The sequence below is a fragment of the Opisthocomus hoazin genome, chromosome 3 (genome assembly GCF_030867145.1).
Source record: "Opisthocomus hoazin isolate bOpiHoa1 chromosome 3, bOpiHoa1.hap1, whole genome shotgun sequence".
In the NCBI taxonomy this organism is placed as follows: domain Eukaryota; kingdom Metazoa; phylum Chordata; class Aves; order Opisthocomiformes; family Opisthocomidae; genus Opisthocomus; species Opisthocomus hoazin.
In genome coordinates, this window is record NC_134416.1 from 70805539 (window position 1) to 70829038 (window position 23500).

Sequence of the window (23500 nt, forward strand, 5' to 3'; positions counted from 1 at the left end):
TCTTGTTTGGAGACAGCCGGTCTTTATTGGAAGAGCAAGATCATCTTTTATGATCAGGCTGCACTGCTTTGCACTCTGCATGGTGCAAAGGAATGCGTCCTGAAGAAAGGGTAGAAGAAAAGCATTGCTTTCAAACCTTGAGTTCCTTTACACTCTGGATTATTGGTGGAGTAAGGATGTGCTAACTATATGTACTTTACCAGGTGGTAAGTCACTTTTCTCATGGCTCTGTAGTGTAGATAGCCAAAAAGGATTACAAAAAATAAAGCTAATAATTTTATTTTCCTTCTTTTTTATAGCAACTGCAAGACGTATTTTAACTTTAGTTAAAGTTCAGTTGTGGTTGTCACAATTTTCTGTCATATAGAATGTCTCATGAGTTTCCTCATCATAAATTAGAGTAATTTTTAGGATAAAATAATCCTGTAGCCTGCTTTAATAGTTTACAGCTATGCATAACCACATCTTTATGCGAATAAACACAGAGCTGTTCATATTGTTTGTTAAAGGACGTTCTCAGGAAGGCAAAGTGTATCAGCCAGCAAGACCTCCTTCTAAGCTGAAACTTTCTGATGTGCAGCTGGTCTCAGGTAGGACACGTACATTTTAAGAACAGCGTTTAGATACCTGGTTTCAATGGTAATTTAATTTTCATTAATTATTTCAATTCAAAATAAAAATTTCATTAATTTCATTTCCAAGATGGTTTCATCTTGGAAAAGAAAAAAAAAAAATCTGCTCAGGAAATGGGATCTCGTATGAAAACACATAACTACTACCAAGCTGTTGTTTCTTTCACTACTCTTGGACTTCTTTGAGCACTGCACTTTCATCCTGATGTTGAATCATTTATATGAAAACCAGTTTTCATTGGGCTGTTACTAGGAAAGCCCTTAATATAATGGACTTTTACAGTGATGAGCCAGGTAGCATTCACCTGTGGTTAAAATTGCTTACACATGCTCATACTTTGGTTCAGCAGCAAAGAAAGTGCATTGCTACGTGTGGCAAGAGTTTGCGCACCTGTCAGAAATGCATGGTTTAGCGCATAGACGGAAACTTCAACATCCGAAGCTGCTCATCTGATCCCTGCCCTTGCTTTTAAAACGGCGAAATGGGGTTCCTGCGCTGGGCACAGAGCCTCAATTCCTTCATCAAATTCTACTTGCAGAAGTTTTAAGGCTCTGACAAAACCATGCGCTTATTTTCTGCTTAACTCAGAAGCCACGCAGTCATTACCAGGTCTTCCTCGGGAAAGCCTTAGTTCTGTTTGTAACTGAAATTTTACGTGTGCAACTGCTGTTGGGGCGGTAGGGTTGGCACGAGGAGGACTGGCAGACCCTGCAGGCAGCCAGATGGAGCTACACCACGTAAAACAGCAGCGTAAAACGAGCTTGTAGAGGTGTTATCAAGGTCATTAAAGGCTGGACCTTTTCATGCTTGTGGCATTGATTGACAGCTGCAGCTTAGAAATTAAGTTAAGCGTACGTGATCATCTCTCTTAACACTTCTTTACTAAGTGCCGTTTTTTAAGACTTTTCTGAGAGTATTATGCACTTGCTCGGGGATGGGAGCTAAAATAATCCTAGCGCTTCACCGCGTGACGATGTAGTGCCTGGCTGGCCGGCTGGCGTCCGCGGCTGCAGCGCCCATGGTGCATGGGCAGGCCCCAGCCAGGCAGCAACACAGCAAACGCTTCGAGGAGACAGTGGCTCCGGTAGTTCGCAAAGGGCAGTAAATGCATTTTCTGACCCATTTAACAAAACTCTGAAGTCAGAAGGAAATCCAACAGCAGCCCCATCCTTGGGTTTGTTAGAACTGTAGGTGAGTTTCTGCCTGTCGAAGAGACAGAGGCGCCTTTCATCCGCTGTTTGAAAACTGTTTTAATTAAGCGGTGTGACCAGACAGGTGTTTGATTGCCACCTCTTCACGCAGATAGGAATCTAAATTGTAAAAGAACTTTAGCAAATAATGCTTCTTTTCGTTTAGCTTCCCAGGACAACAGCTCTCCCTGTCTGCTGAAATACAAAGGCTTTCTTTGGAGGTTTGGAGTGTCCTTTGCTTTCATAACTTGGTGACGAGTGGGCCAGCGATAGGAACTCTGCCCAGTTCCCCCAGAACACTGCCTACTTTCAGTCACCTGCTAGGAGCTCGGGGACCTTTAGCCCGTACTTAAAGACACTAACGTGTTTCTCGTCTGCCTGCCTTCGCGCGTGACGACATTACGGCTGGTGGGAAAGTTCAGAGCTGTCAGTGGCGAATGCCAGCCGCTCCCCTCCCTGCGCCGGTGCCCGGCGTGGCGCAGGCCCGGCCGTGCGGTTCGCGGCACAGCTGGGGAGGCGAAGGCTGACCGCCAGCCCTAGTTTTAACGTGCACGGGGCAGCGGAAAAAGCCTGCAGTGACAAATGTGTAACGGGGAAGGACACCAAGCTCGGCTGGCTTGCTGGCAGGAGCAGTCCGAAGGCTTTGCAGCGGGGACAGGCAGACGGCTGAGTGGGAACGCACAAGTCGGGGGCAGAGGGCGACAGGCAGAGAATGAACAGGCCATGGGACATACAGACAGCGGGCAGGCACTTCGAAACGCTCTGGCAAATAGGGCCTCTATGCTTGTTACACTTAAAACACTTTGGGACCTGAAAGTCGATCCTTTTTCAACGTATTTTTTTATTAAACAGGCGCCTTTTCTCAATTCAGTACATGGCGCTTACGGGCTCTCTGCAGCAGGCCAGACCGACGTGTCCATTTCTTTGTCTCGCTGTGGACACTGATGTGTGCGTACAGAGGTGCAAAGGAGGAGGTTTGCGGTTCTGGCATGAGACAGACAGCCCGCCCCGCGGTGCGCTGGGTTCTGCCCCGCGGTGCAACATTCAGCTGCGCACTCGGGATGACCCTGGCTAGAGTGGGATGAAGCACGGGAGTGCTTGCATCCCATCTCTGCAGAACTGGGAGAGGAAAACACACAACAGTAACAACATTGAGTAAGTCCAGAGATTCAGCCAGACTCAAAATTTAGAGAATGGTCAGCTGACATTAATTTTTGCTTTCTAATAGTTCAGAGTACTCATTTTCCCCCTGGACTAGCTCCCCCCACCTTCTAGAAAGGCCCCAGTACCTCATGCTGCTAAATATTGCCCAGCAAAATCTCTCGCTGCTCTTCAGCAGACTCCGCCAAGAGCATGGTGTTAGCAACTGAACCATCAGCTGGGAAACCTGTTTGTTTACAAAGTAAATCTCCAGTTAAGCTCCGTTATCGCAGGCTGCGTCAAACACGGGCAGCAGCATTCTGTACAAGCGGTGCTGGCTGCCACCGAGACCGAACTCTTACTGACAGCTAGTCAGCACTGAGCTGTCAGGAAAAAGGCGTGTTCTCTTCAGGGGATATTCATCGTTTATGAAATCTAGGGCGTGGTGTAGACTCCTTTTTATCCACCAGAGCTACTCATCAAAACCATTTTGTTCTTTTGCAGTAAACAACCTACAGTGTGTTAATTTGCTGGAGAACATGGGAAAATCAAAGCAGTTTTCCTACAACATGACACCAACCACTGCTGCAAAATCCAAAAGTACAAGACTCAAGCACTAAGCAAAACTGAACGTTTGGAATTTAGAAAACAAATTCTGGTACAACTGTTACCTTTCCTAACGCACAAGTCATCTACAATGTATTAAACTTGAACACATTTTCAATTTTCTGTTATCTCAGCTTTACATGCCGAGCAGACTTTTAAGGAGTTGGACCCATTTTGTGTACAAAGTAGTTTTTAAACACAACTTAATTTATTTACTGAAAGATGAAATCTGATTTGCATTTCCAAACAGAAAATGCAGCACAAAGCCCAGCATTACAATGGAGTTGCAGGGGCTCCCAACGTTTTCCATTGCCAAAAGTAGGAATTTTGAATGTGTTCATCAAATGCCATTTTCAAAGGGGAGGGAAACTGTACGAAAGATGTAACAGTTCTGAAAGACTGCTGTTCGATTTCACCTCAAATTTATTAAATGTATTTCAAAATCTAAACAGGAACAGAAGCACAGCCTTCAAGCTCCACTTCTGCGCTAAAGCAGCAAGTTGTTTCTTAGCCAGCTATGGAAGCGGAAGGAAAAGTAGAAATGTTGACAAAAAACACTCAGTAAATAAATTGCTTTCCACGGCCTATGGAAATTGTTAGGGGTGTGTTTTCGACCCTTTGAGATTATCACAAATGCTTTCCATGTTAATAACTATTTTTGTACATCACAAAAAGTTTCTACATAAAGCAAGAAAAGATGGGACCTATTCTAGAAGAAAACTTGTCCTTAAAATAGCTTTGGAGCTGCCAGTGTACAGTATTTACCTTGCACTAAGTATTTAAAAATATAAACTCAGCAAGAATAAAAAAATGTTACTCTTGCTTCAAAGTATACTGTTTTCTGTTTTTTCTTCTAGTTGGTATTACATAATTCTAATTCTTTTAATCAATACAATGCTTTGAAATAATAGGTGACTGGAGTCGGTATAAGTCTGTTTCTCTGCAAGCGCTTAAGCTTCAAGGAGCCCGGATTCTTCTGTACCGTCCTTCAGTGTGGTCACCACATCTCCTAACACAACTTCCCAGTAACGTTCACTTGCTCGAAAAGAAAGGCAATAGAGGTGTGCAGTTCTTTGTAAAATTTTTATTCTGTTTCACTTACAAAAAAATTGATGAGCTTTGTTCCAACATCTTCCATTCAAAACTAAATAGAAGTAAATGCTTTACAATAAATGCAGTTCGACCTCTTTAATACACTGCGTTCATAGGGCCAGGTCCCTGGGGGTGAGAGGCAAGGTAGATGTTGAAACAGTAATGGAGGTCTGTTAGCCACTGCTCTTGAACTTCACCACTCTTCAGTGTCTAGGAAGAAGGGGGGAGAAAAAGGTAAAACTCAATTTCACCAGCAGCACTTGTAAAGCTTTGCTTTGTTTTTACAGTTAACCGGGTCGCTGCTGTAGGTACAAGACGGCCTTGTTCACCTGCGCCCCGTGACCTTAATTCTTCTCACTGACACATTTCCACATGGTACATCAACAAAGCCTTACTGCTTGGTACACCAAGGTGGTGTTACATTACAAAGTGTGTGAATTACACCAGATGTGGTTTCCTTACTCTTAATTATAGTGGCTTGCTCACTTTCCAATTCTGCAGTTTATAGTCAATTAAAATGCAAATGAGCATGGTTCTGCTAAAGCAGGAGCGCTCAACACCCCAGTCGACAGGAGAACTGCTACCAACAGACCAACACAGCCCACGGGTCAGTCATTCACTCTCCCTGGCAGTCACCAGTAGTAAAAACCATAACCAGTATCACCCATCCCCCCTCCCCTTCCCCAGTGGCACATCACAAAACCGGGCTGAGGCATTCTCGACACCAAAGGAAACCAACCCCTCCATTCCCCGTTAGAGCACTGGCACAACGCCTCTATGCCTGCTTTTGTCACCCCTGACCTTACGTTTCTGGCAACAGACCCGTCACAAGCTACTAATGGGCACGTGTGGCTCACTTCTCCAAACCTGTGCGCCGCACAAGCTTTCTGCGCTCAAAACCAGTGAGAGCCTTGTGCGAAGGCGCTCTCAGGCTTTTTTCCTGAAGAGATCAGCAGCTGTAGTAGTCTCAAAAGCACTGGAACGTAGGTATGGGAACAGAAGTGCTGGGTTTGGCGCTATTTGAAAGAGAGTGTATTTAGCACTGTGCATATTTAAGAGGGTTTGTCCGATCTAATAACATCTTCGTACACCTGTATACCCCCGCTCCAATAAACAGAAGAACTAGTTCCTTATCTTGGGACAGCTGTCCCTCAGCCTGACTGCCTGTTAGCAACCCGCTTCCAGGGCATGTTGTTAGGAAGCCAACTGTTGCCCAGGACCCCTGGCCTGGGCGCAAGCTAACCTTCAGAGCTGTCTCATCTGTGCAATGCCCGCAGGAGCTCGGACACGGCGCTACACAGCCTGCACTTCCAAGACAAATAAAAGCCAATCATGACTTGTGTTTTGCTAAACATCTCTTCTTCAGGGTTTGCAACGATTTTTAAACATAAAGTGTATCCTTGTAGTCTCTGGGAAACAAAAAGAAGTTTCATACCATGATGTCCTTGATAATCTGTTGCACCAGAAATTCGTTGGTGATCATATGGCTCCTGAGCTGACCGTGCTGCATGAGTAAGCGAAGCAACTGAGCAACGACGGGCAGCTCTTCCCGACAGATCCTGCTCACTTGCAGACTCTGCAGCATCAGTCTCAGTAGTCGTGGCAGGAGTGCTAATGCAGAAATGCATGATCCCCACAGCATATCTCTGAGAGGAAGGGAGAACACAGACTGAAATGATCAAGGGCACGTATTTCAAGAGTGCTTCTGTGACAGCCTCACAGCTGTACGAGGAAACGTGCCTCTCAATGTAAACATGCCAACTGCCTTCACCATCGTTAGCGGCGAAGCAGAAAATCTGTGTCAGAAGATGCTAAACTTGAAAATACTCTAAAATTATATACAGCACTGGAAATAATTTAATGTCTTGCCCTGGAGCTACAGATGTTGCTGAAGCACTTACAGAGTGTAATTTCCGCTCAATGCAGCTCAAAAGAGGTTTTTAGTTCAGTCATAGTTCAGGTACACATCAATCTTTATTTAAGACTCATAAGAAATCAAACAATGGAATTGGCTTTTTGCAATATGCAAGTCATTAAATACCGTGTGAAGGAGGACTCCAGCTCTAAAAACATGTATCCAATTTTAAGTAAGCTTTGAACAACTTCCCCTTATATGGAACAGGCAGAGGAAAAATCTGAAGTGTAAACCGTTTAAAGACATCTCTGTTACACAGGTAAATAAACTTATTTAAATCTGGTATCTGTAGCTTCTGTTTATTTTAAATCAAATGGATTTGCAGTCTATAAAATGATGCCTGAGAAGTTCGTTAAAGCTGAAATACCAAGTCAGTTAGGAGTACAAGGTTATAAAGCCAAATCCTTTGCATGTTACTTTTCAATGTATCTAATGAAACTAAAGGCTAAAGCTAAAGATTGAGGTATAAATATCCACCCTTCTAAACTCAGGATGGTTCTGACATTGAACTAGAACAACTAAGTAAAAGCTTTGAGGTGAAACCTTCTTCAGTTATTGTTTTAAATGACTCCAGCTAACTTTGCAGCTGGTTTTCTTAAATCCAAGTATTGAAGTGAAAGACTGCAAAATAAACTGGGGGGATGTGGGGCAGTATCCTTTCTTTTTACACCTGTAATTACTTGTGGGTGTAAAGGCAGAGGCAATGAACATGGTAAGAAAAGCAGCATTACCTTTTCTGTATGTGTTCTGCATCCTCCTTGTCTAAAGTCAGCAGAAAGTACAGAAGACTGTAACAGCAAGAGGCTAGGAACTTGTGCAGGTTTTCACTTAGGATACAGGCTTGATCCAAGAGCTTATTTATGGCACATAGAACAGATCCAGCTGTGCTATCGGGTATTACAACCAATCCAACCTTGGATTAAAACAGAAAAAAACAACAAAAAAAACCCCACAAGTTCATCACTTCATACACAAGTGATACACCTGAGTAAGTCTCTTCCATATCATGACATATATTACTTTGTGTCTTTTTCAAGTTCTACACACTACTGCATTTTTCCCTAATCCTTATTTTCCCACGACATTGCCACCGTGTGAACAGAAGGTTAAAGCGGCATCTTCATTCCATCCCCTCTAAGCACACACTCATCTCAGACGTATTCACGAAACCCGAGCCTTGCTCTGCGTGCTGGTAGCGGCACAAACAGAATCTTTTGGCCAGAGCAGGTCTTTCCCTCTCAGCACACACCACGGGACAGAGCGGCCTTTCAGTGTCTTGGAACCCCAGCGAGCAGTCGCTGAGGTAGAAGGAAACTCGGATTTGCTGTCCAGCAAGAAAAGCTTCTACTGGATCATCATCCTCACCAGGGCCGGTCTCCTCAGAAAGCCGACGGGCTCCACAGGAATGAGCGCACTGTTAGCAGAGTTAAATTAAAACTAACGAAACACACGGTGGGCCCCCAGCTGGAGCGATACTCTTCTGTTGTTAAAATGAGAACATCATCTTGAGTAAGGATTTTATTAGGCAGGATAAATAAAATAATTTAGAAAAAAAAAAATCTCTTTTTTGGGTAGAGGCAATGAATTCGACAGCAGTTTAAATTTTGAAGTGCTGTTGAGTAACTATCCTAGATTTTTATCCCGTACAGCTGTAAAAAAAATAAATTATGCATTGCTAATGTGGCACCATTTATCTTGTTAAAAAAACAACCTGGGGAGTTTCAGAGTAGCCTAATTTGCTCACTTGCAAGTACATTGCTTTAAGATGACAGAGGCACTTGGTTCACTTACCAAGGTCAGCTGTCTCGTTTAGAAATGTTTAGAAAAAGATCAAGAAGTACAAGCTACAGAAATACGGAATGTATTTCACTGGTACGATTCCTCATGAGAGGTGAAAGATGAAGAACAACGGTAGGTTCAAACTTTCAAATACTTCCAGCATAAGGCAGTAGGTGTATTTCAAGGCCAAGAGCGCACGCCAGTCATTGTCCCAAGCTGACCTTGCGCCAGCCAGCTGCAGAGGTAAGAGCAGGACGGCGTTCCTGCGCGACAGAAGACGGACTGCAGCTGTCACCAAGGCACTGCTGGACACCACAGGACACTGAGGCACTGAATAATACAAACTAGTAACGATGTTCCTGGCCAGCCACAAACAGGAAATAACGACAGTGAGCTAGATGGACATCCGCACAGGAAGCGGCATCCTGAAGATGCAATCAGCCAACACTGCTGATGAAACGTGCCAGCCGGCCGGGCTGGAGCATGACGTGAACACACACATTGCAGTTTGGTCTAGGGATTTTCCAGTCAGGCTCCGTACAGGGAACTGCAGGTACTTTGTTGGATTGCAGAAGCATCCTGACAAGAGGAGGGGCAGGTCCTCCCTCTCAGCAGCTAGCAAAGGTAACTCGACTGCAAATTCTGTCCCTCACAGCACTGGCTTTGCCATCCCCTCCTTGCTCAGGGAGCGTTCAGGATTAGGAGACAGACTACAAAACTCTTCTAAAGCTGCTAGCTGCTCTTTTAAAAAACAAAACAAAACAAGAAACCTTTCATTTATGGCTGCCCCTCCTTGAAAACAAGCTGAAGTATTCACAAATCAGACAAAAATAATCATGTAAGTTTGGATACCAACAGTTATTAGATTTTTTTCTTAAATTCTGCTAATCTTGTTGAAAATTTTTGCAAATGTTGAAATTATACATGAAATACACGGAGTAAGTGGATTTTGAGGGTTAACGAGACTGTTACAAAAATCTATCACAAGGAAGTTAACCTAGGAGACAAAATGGTACTTACCAGATATTTACAGATGCCAGTCTGGAGAATGTCAAAACACTGACTTTGAGAAGGTATAGTGGACAAGCTGTGACAGATCATCTGTTTAAATAAGACAAAGTTACATGTGAGTACTCTAAATGCAACCAGCAACCACTCACTGTGTAGTCATGCCTTGTTGACAGACCTGAATACAAAGCACCTGTGGGGATACAACAGCTTTGTCTCCAAGTGTTCATTTTCTACAGTACACAAGAGCAACGTGGCCAACAAACTGTCCAGTGCTTAAAGAGATGATGGCCTACACCATCAGGTTTTTTCAGTAGTGGCTTCCTTCATTTTCCCTCATTCTATCCAGCTATGGCACCACACCAAAGCTCCACCTGCCCTTCCTCAGAGCTTAAGAATTTCAGAAAACACAAGTAACTTTATCAAGCACGAAACAGAGGAATCGCAGTGAAAAAGGACAGAAAAATAATGTGACAAAGAAGAAAGTAGCAAAGAACCATTTCCAACTTACTCTCCTCTACACCGTCAAAAATGTCATGTTCAAAGACGATACGAAATGTAATACTACAAGGGAAATCTGGTTTTATGAACTGCCAAAAACTTTCTGGTATTATATAATCAGGCACTACCAAACTGTACTAGCTACCCAGAGGCATGATAGAAAGAGGTTAAAAAAAAAAAGTGAACCGAAGACTCAGATCTTGGGTTTTTTCAGTAAAAAACATATGGGTGAGAAGGGCCACTGGGGTGGGGGGGGGGGGGGGGTGTCGGGGAAGAGTTGACCAAGATCACATGAAATGCTATATGGCTCCTGGATAGGCTAAAGAAACCAGAGCTCTAGCAGATCTGCTAGTAAGCCATACTACAGTCCTCAGCTGGTGGCTTTCTCTACCTCTTTTCAATTTCCATCTATTCCAACAAACTGCAAACCACTCAGAGAGCCTGGATGACCTCCCTCTGTTTGCATTCGTGCTTCTCCCACCAGTGTCAGCTGAAGCCTCCAGAGAAAGCAACGTGCGCAGCGTGAATGCGTTATTAGATCATTCGCAGTCATGATGTCCAGAGGAAGAAGGACGACTGAAGAACCAATACATGAGGAATTAAATCTCCTGTTTGTGCTTAAGGGAACCAGAAAGGGAACAGCAAGACCAAACGTTTGAGAGAGTGAGGAATTTAAGTCCCCAAGTTTTAGAAATATCTTGACTAAGGAAAAACCATTCCTCTAAGATACCTTGCTGACGGAAGAAAGAGCTAAAGAAAACTGTCACAAAATGCTCTGAGTTGAGGGATTACATTCTGTGAGAGCGTACTGGCTTTGAGACTTACGCTGAATCAGAGCAGGTCAAGACACCTAAACAAAAGATAATGACAAACCAGAAAACACCACTCATGTTGCGTCAAAAGTAACAGTCCACAACATTTCCAGCTGAAGAGAGACTGCCAGGAAAGGAAAGGTCAGGAAAAGAACCGTTAGCTCAAGGTCTTCTAGTATGAAAACTCAATCCTAAGTAATTTGGATGCCAGTGGTGGTTTAATCAGAAATGGCCAAACACTGCCACTTGTGGCGATATCAAAGCGTGCTCAGCTTTTTTCAAAATTACAGGCCACGCATGCTTTTAGCCCTGCTTCGCTGGCCAAATTCAGGAGATCCTTAACCCACCTGCTTGAGGGAACACAGTATCGTCAGCCTGTCAGGACACTGCTCACGTTAATCAGTATTACAGGTGTAACTGTGCAAGTATTTTGTCTGACTAGTAGGGCTATTTAAAAGAATTGTATGGATACTCTTACACTGCATACCCTTATTTTTGATACTATACATTTATTTGATAATGAAATAATATTATTAAAACTGTGTACTCCATCCTACACATGGCAGTGCTTCTGTACACTGAAAGTGATAAAACATTAAGTACTCTGGAATATTCCCAAGAAGCGCACTCAAAATGTCTGCATATTAGCAGTGTCAAGGAATAAAGTCAAGCTGAGACAGAGGTTGCTACTGGGGATTGTCATGTCAAGCACAAACTGACACCAGTCTGACCTAGTATTTTAATGAGTAACACTTACACAAAAGGTAAAGATACATCGATGAAATCTGTCGGCTGACAGCTCAAAGTGGAGAAACCCTGCCAAGACAGGAGAATTGGACTAACCTATAGAAAAGATCACATAGGTTTGATGAATAAGAGATACAGAAAAACAAACCCCAAACCCCAGTGAAACAGAAATGGCAGGTCATACACTTGGAGACTAACAAAAGCTTCTGCATGCAGCTAGGAGTTTTAACAGTTGGAAACGAGGAGAAAATTCTGTGCACAGCAACTGACCGCAAGGTGGTTATGATACAACCGTGAAATGGGCAAATGTCACTCTAGGATGGAAAAACAAAGATAATCACAACAGAAGTGATCAGAGAGAATATGGGTCATCATTCAGTACTACTCCATAAGACCCCACCTTAGACTATTTCACAAAATCACAGAATCATTAAGGTTGGAAAAGACCTCTAAGATCATCAAGTCCAACCATCAACCCAACACCACCATGCCTTCTAAACCATGTCCCAGAGGGCCACATCTACACGTCTTTTGAACACCTCCAGGGATGGAGACTACATCATCTCCCTGGGCAGCCTGTTCCAACGCCTGACCACTCTTTCAGTAAAGACATTTTTCCTAATATCCAATCTAAACCTCCCCTGATACATCTTGAGGCCATTTCCTCTCGTCCTTTTGCTAGTTGCTTGGGAGAAGAGATCAACACCCACCTCACTACAACCTCCTCTCAGGTAGCTGTAGAGAGCAATAAGGTCCCCCCTCAGCCTCCTCCAGACTAAACAGCCCCAGTTCCCTCAGCCGCTCCTCATAGGACTTGTTCTCCAGACCCCTCACCAGCCTCGTTGCTCTTCTCTGGACACACTCCAGCACCTCAATGTCCTTCTTGTACTGAGAGGCCCAAAACTGAACACAGTACTCGAGGAGCGGCCTCACCAGTGCTGAGTACAGGGGCATGATCACCCCTCTGCTCCTGCTGGCCACACTATCTTTTGCATACTGTCATTCTTTCAAGAACAGTAAACTCACACTGAACTGGCATAAAGAAACTGCACAAAGAACAGAGATGCTGTCTGCCAGGTGTCAATGGAAAGAACTTACCCCATACCTAGGCTGGCAAAACGATACTATTATTGTCGCTTACAAATATAACAGAGGTGAAAACCACTGCAGGAAAAGAAATATAACCAAACAGCAGCAAAAAATAATGGCGATCATAGCTGGTTGGGAATGCAGATGAGATGGAAATTGAGAAGAGTGATTATGGAAGCGGAAACGCAGGAGACATTTGTTGCTCGTAAGACGGAGCGCAGAAGTTTACAAACAGGGTACGCCACATACTAGTGAGCATGTGACACCAGACACAGTATGCTACAGAGAGCCCTTTGAATTCAACACACATCCACAAGAGGTCAACAAATTAAACACTCTGAAGGCAAATCCACCAGGCCCACTCAGCAAGCTAAGGTTTTGTTATTAATGAAACCACTAATAATATTTCACACTTAGAACTACGTCCCTAGAATAGGCCTACCAGTCCACTGAGGTGCTCCCCGAGATGACAAGTTGTAGGAGCATTTCATGACAGGTACAATCCGCCGGCACTCACACTCTTACAGAACTGGCAAGGAAAATTGGCATCATACCATTAAAGAGCAGCATACTTGCTTAGAAGGGATGTGGTAAAGTGCATTGGCAAGTTATTTTTTCAACTTTTTAGATCTTTCTGACCCTTAAAATAGCACAACTATTCCCTACATCCAGTTCTATTTTCCTGCAATTAAGTGGGAGTGACGATCCTTTTCAATTCCATAAATTAAATCCTGCTTGAAAAGGTTTTCATAACAAATGCCTGTTATAAAAAGTGAAACTGAAACGTTATTAGACATGGAAATGAAAAGCAAAGAAAACTTAATTATCACATGAAAATTAGTATTTTTCCTGACAATTTCTTTTCGTTAGGCAAGGGTTTGCATGATGTTTAATTTCCATAATAAAATGCCACAGCTGATTCATTATTTTACATTTGATTAGCATTTATCACGTTTTTGGCGCATTCATAGATTGGTTATGAACTAAAGCCGGAGTAGTTCTGTTTCAGAGTATTACTGCAGTGCATGGACAGAGAACGAGCACTTCTGATCATAGCGGGGGTTTATATCTTTTTGAGACAAGTATTTTAGAACAGGTTTGATTTAGAGGTTTTGGGTTTTCTGGTTCCTTTTTAATTTTGTTTGAGTGTCCACTTGAATAAATTAAGTCAAAGAAAAGCATTCTTTCAAATACAGGGATTATCTGTTAGCATTACGCAGCAAATACCACAGCCTCCGTAAATCCAGTGGCAGTTTTTCAGACCAAACCTTACTGATCAGACAAGCCCAACTACCCACCATACCCCCAAGCCACACAACTGCAACAGCAGGTGCCCTACTAGTGCTTTAGGAATTCGTCACTACACAGGCCTCCTTGCCTGCCATACTGAAGAGACACTCCAACAGCAGCCAGCAAAAACAGGGGCCAAAGATGGGGGGGAAGGCTGCGCAGGCAGCTCAGGAGCACCCCCGGAACTTTTTGGAGATCCTGACACCATACCATGGAGTATTTTACTCCAGTCTTCAGCTGGATGAGTGAAAAGCATTTTTGCTTGCTGACAGCCAACCTGACTCTTAATCCAACCTGAAACAGGCTTTTCGTAGCTCTAATGTGCAATCAGAGGAATCCACCAGTTTAACATTGCTTATCTGTAAGATGCTCTCAACTCCAAAAGGCAGAGCTGGGTTGACTCGAGGAAGCCCAGTCTCAATCTGAGCCCCTCATGGCAACAGGAACACGCACAAACGATGATCCAAGAGTAATGTTTTGTTCATTATTTAACTGTTCCCACTCCCTAAATCACTCAAATGCTTTCCCATAACGTGATAGAATCCTGACTCGAAAAGCCTCAAGAGAAATATTTTATCAGAAACTCTCCAAGGAAAATCCGCATATTATTTCAAGTTTCATCATGCTGCAAAGGACTGTTTTTCAAAGAAAAATACTCACCTTCCTCTGAAGACACACACAAGCATGAGCACAGAGAGGAACCACGCAAGCAGGAAAGATAATGGATCAAGTATTTTAGGAAGCCACCTTGTGGAGTCAGACCAAAGACAGTTCAGACTTCAAGAGAACTGATTTTATTAAAAAAGAAAGTTGGCACACACCAGACACTATATCCTAATGTGAACTTTAAAATATATTTTTCAATTCGCATTGACATCCACCTCAAACATGGTAGCTAAAATGTAACAGGCTGTTCTGCAGTCAATTCCCAAGCCCTCATGAAATGACTGTTTGGAGCAGGACTCTATCCAGTGTAACATGTTACTGCAGAGCGTAGAAAACGTTAAGTTTTCAGGTGATGGGGCAGGCAATGAAGCTTGTCATCTGAAGCTTGGCCAGCTTCCCCTGAAGCACCCTAGCTTATCAGACAGAGTACTCCCTTGACAGGTGCTGCTTCTCCTTCTGAAATAAATTGATTTGACAGGGCAATATTAACAGTGCCCTGAGTTGTTGAGAAAGCTGTGTACAACAAGAGATCTTTGTTCATCTGCCTTGGCTAAGCTCACAGGGGCGGACGTGAAAGGTATTCCTGATTCAGTGACTCCAGAAAAAAAAAAAAAAAGAGAAAAAACACCACAAAAAGCCCCACATGAAACCCACACACTACCACAATAAAACAAAACAAAACCTAGGTAAAAAAAAGGAAAAGCCCAAAAGAAGGAACAGAGTCTGCAGAAGAACATTACATAGATGGGCAACAGGGAGGGAAAAAACACGGGGCTAATTTTACAGTCGGGGTAGCAACACAGGAATACAGAAACTTGTTTAAGCATCACAAATGCTTAAGAACACATATTGTGTCCCACATCTTGGTAAGTACATATTTCCAAAGACTTAGAAGGATTACGAAACACAGTTAATGACCAGTTGCTGGCTCAGAAACAGAACTGTAGCACACAAACTCATCTTGCATCTGCTGGACCGCAGTGATTGCCTGTCTGCAGGCTCCTTGGCTGTGGCACGCAGTCTGATGTTAAACCTATATTAAGAGTCAACTAAACCAAGTGAAATTATCTTTATTTGCCATTGCACACGAGTACATGAGTGACAATCACCACTCCTCACCTCCTGTGCAACAATTTGATCACCTGTTTAAATCTGGGTACCAGTGAGACTTGGTGCCAGGAGGCAGAGAACTATGGGCTGGAGACAATCCTACTGGCTCACCAAGTGATGGGCATTTCTGAAAATATTATTCTTTTGTCAGCAAAACCAGGTTTTATGCTTAACAGCTAATGTACTATCCAGAAGCAGACAAAGCCGTACCTGAAAAAGGGCACAGGTCTGGTTCTCTTCTCAGAGCCATCTAACTAAAAAAATTCAAAGAAAGGACACCATGAAACAGCTTTGCTACCCAACGAGCTTGTTTCACCCTCTTGCAGCCACAATAAGCCTTTTTTTCACAGCTCTGCAGCTTCCTCACAGCTATAAAATGTCACCATGGCTGATTCCTCCTCCTTGTGATGCCTCCTTGTCGGACCACGTGCAGGACAGTCAAAGGAACATCTGATGTGCAAGTCTCAAAATTCCCCTGCCTGCCTCTTCCCCAAACAAAAGGCCTTGAAAATACTGAAAACCGTACACTTAGGAAGCTAGCTCTTGTCCCACTAAGCCTGACTTTTTGAGCAAATTTAGTTTAGGTATCAAGTCAGGATGTGAATATATAGCACCACGCTCAGTAGCTGTGGAGATGTAACTTCACATTAGTTACAGGCAGTAATATGTGAGCTCCCAGCTGTAAGAAGCCAGAAGATACGCTAGAAGTACGATGCAGGTACAATGGAGCACTAGCCTGAAGATCAAAGTTAGGTTTTTTGTGAGCTTGCGTTTTGGTGTGTGTGGGGTGTTTTTTTTTTGTTTGGTTGGCTTTTTGGGTTTTGTTGTGTTGGGTTTGTTTTTAAAGTTTTATGTCTTCAGAAAATTATGGAAGAGACCTTTGAAAGAGAGCTTCATTCGTTTTAGGAGGCATTATTTATATGATTTGTCTTACATTTATTTGGAATCTGCACCAGTTTTCAAGAAAAAAACAATATTTTAATTTCTAAAGATTAAGTTTGGATATGACAGTTTTACAAAAACACTAATGGGCTTATACAGAATTTTTTAATCTTCCTTAAAGAGGATAAAAATTATAGCGTATTTCTAGTTCAGAAGGGATACTATTTAACTTCAGCTGCTTTTTATCCCCAGTGTAACTCTAATCTGGAAATCTCAATAAAGACAACAAGCTGAAATCTTCCAGTAACTTCAACTCAAAATCTACATTTTAAAAATTCGGTGGTTTTTTTAAGTGTTAATCTCTGCTTGAAGTTAAGTTACTGCGCTGCATCACCACCTTTAACTTCTCAAGACAAACATCTTCACAGGACTTAGTTTACATGCATTGACTTGCTATCTTTATTGATTTCTCCTAATTTTTGATAGCACATCAGTGCAGATACAGCCTTCTCAACTCTGTTTCACTTACAAGACTTCTCTGTTTTTGACAAACATCAGTATACTCCATTACATGCATCCCAATGCTTGTGAATTCAAGACTGCTTTCAAAAGCAGCTGGCCTTCCCTAGTGTTTGCTTTTAAATGTTTTCAAGGTTTGGTTGAGTATTTTATTTCTTCAAGTCAGCTACATGCTCAATATAACTCTAGAATCTCAACTTCGAGCAGAAACCTCATATTATCATTTGCTCTCCCCCTCTAAAACGTTCAAGTGTCACAAACATCAAATATTACAACAGAAATTACCATGTATACATGGCTACCTTGTTAAACTGCTCATTTCTGATGGCACTATTTCATTTGATACTAGCAGAGCAATTCAATTACAGGGCAGTGCACAATATTACCGACAAACACTACAGGCACAGTTAAAATGAGCGAAGACGGAAGCCTCTTCCCTACGGCTGCAACCATTTATTCTGGAGCCCCATTTATTTCAGCTACAGGGGTATGATTTTAAATAATTGGCTTTAATAAGGCAGAAGTCATTTTAAGTGGAAGCTGCTCCAGAAAAGGAAACAAGGTTTCCACATTTAACCTATCTTTTAGGCAAAATACGAAGATTAAGCTTTATAGCTATGCAAAATAGCATTTGAAGGGATGCTTTTCTTACGCATTGCTCCTTAGTGAAAATCACCATTACCTAAAAGCTTCCATAAAAAAATAACATGGCTTCAGATTTCCATACCTTTTTCTTTTTTTCAGATTTTATACCAATTACCACCCTCTAGACAAAAAAAAGTTACAAACAATATCCATCTCAAAACAGTTTTTGTTATAAACCACTTAGAAGCACTAATTCTTATCAGAAGTGCGTATCTTTGGCCTTTTCACATGCTAGCAAGTGCACTGGTTATATTAACACTCCAAAAGTCCAAACTGTCATTTGAAAATGCCACAAGTTATTTTTTTTCCTTTATACAACTTGCTCTTTCTCCAGAGGCACACCTTTTCTTCTTCCACGTCGCTGGCACGCATACATCATACATTAAATTCCCTCTTACAGGTAACTACCATTAGGAATACATACCACCCACTGCACGGTACAGCCAGCTCGGGACAGAAAGCTGGGGCTGCCTTCCTCGGGATTTGAAAAGACAGTCGAGCAGCAAGCAACAAAGCCTGAGCCTGGTTCAGAGCGATGCACATGGGGGCTGGCCAGCTGGCTGCTGCCAAGCAGGGTGCAGAAACCGAGTTACAACCCGCCTTGTGCTGATCTGGAGTTTTTTCTCTTCCATCTTTTTATTTTCATAAAACTTAAGGGCAACTAGTATTTCCAAGTTTATTCTTCTAGCAGAGAGCCAAGAACTAGCCAACAGCTTACACAAAACTAGTGGATGAAGAGAAGAAAGAGGAAGATGGATGGACAAATAATAAGAAGAATCTGATCCCTAGTCTCCTTTATTCATAGGAAAGCAGGCTGTGAAATCTTAATTCCATCAGTTCCTTATTTATTTTCATCCACAATAAAATACTTTTCCATTATGAGGAAACTCCAAATTACAACTACACAGTGAGAACTCTTAAATGAACAATTCTCAACATCAAGTAGAGGCCTGAATGCTGCATGCTCTGCAGCCAACCAGAGGGCTGTTTTCACTTACTACATATTTTAAATTACTACAAATATTTCGCTTAACATTACAGCATCACCATTAACTTCCTCACCTAGCAAGGGAAAGCATGAAAGATTCAGCATTCAGAAGCTGTGCCACTCTACTCAGTTCCAACGAAAGCGTGACTAATTCAAGCAGGTCTTTATAATTTCCTGTAGAATTTCCTTTAAAAAAATTCTGTCACAGCTAAAAATATTCTGATTCAGAAGTTCTGTCACACCTTGAGCTATGTCCACTTGAAAGAATGTGGTCTCCGAACGAACGTCCCTCAAACTCAACGCACACAGAGCCATCGTATCACACCGTCTTTCAAGACATCCTAGAAGAGCCCCGTGATTCGCTGGCAGTTCTCTTCTCAGAGGCGGCAGCTTTAGGTTTGGGGACGTTTTGTTGCTATTTTATTTATTTGCTTTTGAGAGGAGAGTAGCTTGTTCAATACCTGGTAGAAACAACTTGCTCTACAAAAAGTATTCCTGTGCAACTTTTGGCAAGTCTTGAACTGAAAGTTTTTTCCCCAAGCCAGGATTTTTTTTTTTTTTTTTTAAATGGTCCAGACTCCAAATCCCCACATTTTTTTATGGACTAAAGTCCCCAGAATGTTTTCTTTACAAATTGAACATGACAGAAAATACGAGTCAACATGTTTGAGGCTGGAGAACGGTACTCGGCAAGAAAAAAGAGAAAACCCCTAGAACTTAATGAACATATTTAAACACAGAGAAAACAGTCATCTAAAAGCCTCACATCTGATTTTTAAGTGGTAACTTCAGCAGTTTTGTTTATATATCACTAACCATACCTAGAATTGCAACTGAAATCAAAACCAGCCAAGTGAAAAAAAATGAATCCTGTGACTCTTAAAAGGAAGCGGTTGCCTTAATACTGATCTCTTTGTCAAAACAAAGAGATTTGGAACACAGCATATCCCAGAGACCATTATTACCAGATTAGAGGCAAGGGGAAAGAATATTTTAATTTTTCTCTAGCAGGAGAGAAAGCTACTGAAGAGATGTTCCTACTTTTCTGTCTGCAAATTCCAGGGGGGGAAGCAATTCTATGGGGAACACCCCAAAAAGCATTGTAATAGCACCAATCCTTCTGGCTAGCATTTAATGGGAACAGTTTGACTTCCAGATCATATGTAAGTTAACAACCTGCCAAATAAAAAAATAAAATCTCCCCATGTTGGGAATCTCACTATGCTCCAAGACCAAAACTAATACAGAGATTTGTTGATGGTGAAACACGAGTTCTGTCTTTTCAAGAGGAGAGGTTTTCAAAGAGTCACAGAATCACCGCAGTTAGGAGGGACCTCTCAAGTTGGAGTCCAACGCTCCTGCTCAAGCGGGGTCAGCTACAGCAGGTCGCCAAGCACTGTGTCCTGCCAGGTTTTGAATATGTCCATAGATGGGAACTCCATAACTTCCCTGGGCTACTCCTACCAGTGTTTGACCATCCTTACTGCAGAAGAAGTTCTCCTGTGTTTAGATGGAACTTCATGTGTTTGAATTAGTGCCCTCTTGTCCTGTCACTGAGCACAACAGAGAAAAGCCTGGCTCCATCCTCTTCGTTACCTCCCATCAGGTATCTATACACATTGATAAGACCCCCCTGAGCCTTCTCTTGTCCAGGCTGACCAGTCCCAGCTCTCCGAGCACCACCTCACATGAAAGATGCTCCAGTACATCCATGTCTCTTGTACTGGGGAGCCCAAAAGTGGACAAAGTTGCAACCTCAGATGCGACCTCACCAGTACTGAGTAAAAAAGGATCACCTCTCAACCTCCTGGTAACACTCCTCATGCAGCCCAGAACGCTGTTGGGCTTTTTTGCCATGAGAGTCCATTGCTTGCTCATGGTCATCTTGTTGTCCACCAGAACCTCAAGGTCCTTCTCTGCAGAGCTACTTTCCTGCTGGTCAGCCTCCAGCATTAACTGGTGCCTGAGGTTATTCCTCCTCAGGTGCAGGATTCTGCATTTTCCTTTACTCAACTTCATGAGGTTCCTCTCTGTCCAGTTCTCCGGCCTGTCCATAACCCCCTGAATGGCAGCACAACCATCTCATCTATCACCCAGTCCTCCCAGTTTTCTATCACCTGCAAACTTGATGAGGGTGCACTCGGCATTACTGTCCAGGTCACTAACGAAGGTTAGAAAGTACTGGCCCCAGTACCGATCCCTGGGGTACACCAATAGTGACTTGCCTCCAACTAGACTTTGCACCACTGAGCACAAACCTCTGGCCTGGCCATTCAGGCAGTTTTCAGTCCAGCTCTGTCTACTTACGTAAGCCATTCTTGGTCAGCTTGTCGACATGGATGTTATGGGACACAGCATCAAAAACCTTATTCAAGTCAAGATAAACAACCTCCACTGCTCACCCCTCACCCACCAAGCTACTCACCTTGTTGTAGCAGGCTAACAGATTGGTTGAGCACAATCTGCCTTTCATAAATACTTGCTAACTATTACTGATGACATCCTAGGTGTATCTGGTACAACCCAGCTCACCAGAACCTTTCTTTCCACAATCATCAACACGCTTATGAGGAAAAGCCTCCAATCTCCTTCTCAAGTTCAGAGTTGTAAGCAGCAGTCCAGAATTCCCTGTGGTTAAAAGTCTACAAAATGAGGTGGGTCTAGAAGGTCTCAACACTCTTCACACAGACTTCTGATGCATAGGAATTTTGTTCCCATTCTCTTTCATAACTCGGTCTCCAGAAAAGACTTCAGGCTGACACAGAACTGCAGAAGTAGCGCAATGCCCCATAGGATGTCCAAATCCCCTTTCATTACTAACCAAGCATATCCAGCTCTTTGCTTAATGACTGCCATCCACTTCTGAGAATCTGAGAAAGCACCTTGCATCTTTACCAAGAAAAGGTACTTAACAAAAGCAAGTCTCAAGTTTCTGAAAATAATGACTCTCCTTGATGGCACCTAAACACTGAAAAGATTGCAGCAGGAGAAGAAAATCAAGCTTGCAACCAGGAACCAAAGGCACAAACACGCTTTCTACAATCGAACTATTTCACCTTCCCTAAATGAAAATATGCCTACTGTGTGGTTTCTCAACCAACTCTGACAGATTTGTGGAAGTGAAGCAAAAAGAGATAAGAAAGAGGGCATGAGGGGCAGCATTTTCAGAAGCAGGTAAAGTATACGTAAGTCCTTCAGACATCTGGGATTATGTTAACTCTGAGAAACACTTAGAAGTAATCTCTGCTGCATTCACAAAGGAACAGTTCTGTACAGGTGTACTGGGTTTGCATGGCAAGCTTTTGATAGCAGGGGGGCTACAGGGGTGGCTTCTGTGAGAAGCTTCCCTGATGTCCAACAGAGCCAATGTCAGCCGGCTCCAAGACGGACCCGCAACTGACCAAGGCCGAAGCCATCAGTGACGGTGGTAGTGCCTCTGGGATAACATACTTAAGAAGGGGGGAAAAAACTGCTGTGCAACAGCAGATGGAAAGAGAGAGGTGAGAGCGAGAGAAACAACTCTGCAGACACCAAGGGCAGTGCAGAAGGAGGGGGAGGAGGTGCTCCAGGCACTGGAGAAGAGATTTCCCCTGCAGCGTGTGGAGAAGACCATGGTGAGGCAGGCTGTCCCCCTGCAGCCCATGGAGGTCCACGGTGGAGCAGATATCCACTTGTAGCCCATGGAAGGGACCCCATGCCGGAGCAGACGGATGCCCAAAGGACGCTGTGACACCGTGGGAAGCCTGCACTGGAGCAGGCTCCTGCCAGGACCTGCGGACCTGTGGAGAGAGGAGCCCACGCCGGAGCAGGTTTGCTGGCAGGGCTTGTAACCCCGTGGGAAGGGACCCACGCTGGAGCAGCTCATGGAGAACTGCAGCCCGTGGGAGGGACCCCAGGCTGGAGCAGGGGCAGAGTGTGAGGAGCCCTCCCGCTGAGGGGGAAGGAGCGGCAGAGACAACGTGTGATGAACTGACCGCAACCCCCATTCCCCATCCTCCTGCGCCACTCGGGGGGAGGAGGGAGAGAAACGGGAGTGAAGTTGAGCCCCGGAAGAAGGGAGGGGTAGGGGGAAGGTGTCTGAAGATTTGGTTTTATTTCTAATTATCCTACTCTTGATTGGTAATAAATTAAATTAGTTTTCCCCTAGTCAAGTCTGTTTTGCCCATGATGGTAATTGGTGAGTAATCTCTCCCTGTCCTTATCTCAACCCACGAACCTTTCATTGTATTTTCTCTCCCCTGTCCAGCTAAGGAGAGGGAGTGACAGAGCAGCTTTGGTGGGCACCTAGCATCCAGCCACGGTCAACCCATTCCAGTCTTTCAATACTGGAGAAGGGTGTTTTGGTGAGAAAACACATCATTACTGCCCAGAAGAGACACAGTGAAACAACTTGGGAAGAAAGTTTAGCTGCTCCAAAGGCCAACTTGACAGAAGGCAGGACATCTAGAGAGATGTGTCAGTCACAGTACCAAGTAACACCTTTGCTTAAAATACTATTCAACATGTAATAGCACACATGCAATATATGCCTGGGACTACCATTAGTTTCAGTAGATTATCTTTTAAACTTTCTGATTTGGAAGAGAAAAAATCTACTATACTGTTTTCTTGAACCAAAAAGATTGCCATGAAAATCCAGAAAAAAATCATATAACTAAAAACTTCTGTTACACTGTTCTTCCTGTATTCATGACACATTTCATAAATACTGTCAAATTGGCATGTCATTAAAACATGATTTCACACCTTAAAGTGGTTTATGGTGGGCTAAGCAACAAAGAGAGTTGAGTCAGAATGAAGACTAATATGCACCTGTTCTGAGTAAAATCTGGTGGCTCAGATCCCTTTAGAACCAGAAATAAAATTAAGCTTCCAGTTCTTACAATCT

The 23500-nt window shown here is 43.2% G+C and overlaps 2 protein-coding genes across 9 annotated transcripts in view; one reads left to right on the forward strand and one right to left on the reverse strand.

Annotated features, from left to right (window-relative positions):
• The window catches only part of INVS (inversin), a 108569-nt gene extending 104192 nt beyond the window's left edge, over positions 1 to 4377 (forward strand). For all 7 annotated transcript variants that reach the window (XM_075416620.1, XM_075416621.1, XM_075416623.1 and 4 more), the window contains 2 exons: positions 510 to 590; positions 3468 to 4377. In XM_075416620.1, coding sequence (XP_075272735.1) covers positions 510 to 590; positions 3468 to 3583 — 197 coding nt within the window. In that variant the 3' untranslated portion in view covers positions 3584 to 4377. The remainder of the gene's footprint in view (positions 1 to 509; positions 591 to 3467) is intronic.
• Positions 4378 to 4559: 182 nt separating this feature from the next.
• The window catches only part of TEX10 (testis expressed 10), a 61903-nt gene continuing 42962 nt past the window's right edge, over positions 4560 to 23500 (reverse strand). For both annotated transcript variants that reach the window (XM_075416629.1, XM_075416627.1), the window contains exons 13-16: positions 9376 to 9456; positions 7308 to 7489; positions 6097 to 6307; positions 4560 to 4871 (exon numbers count right to left, since the gene is read on the reverse strand). In XM_075416629.1, coding sequence (XP_075272744.1) covers positions 4758 to 4871; positions 6097 to 6307; positions 7308 to 7489; positions 9376 to 9456 — 588 coding nt within the window. In that variant the 3' untranslated portion in view covers positions 4560 to 4757. The remainder of the gene's footprint in view (positions 4872 to 6096; positions 6308 to 7307; positions 7490 to 9375; positions 9457 to 23500) is intronic.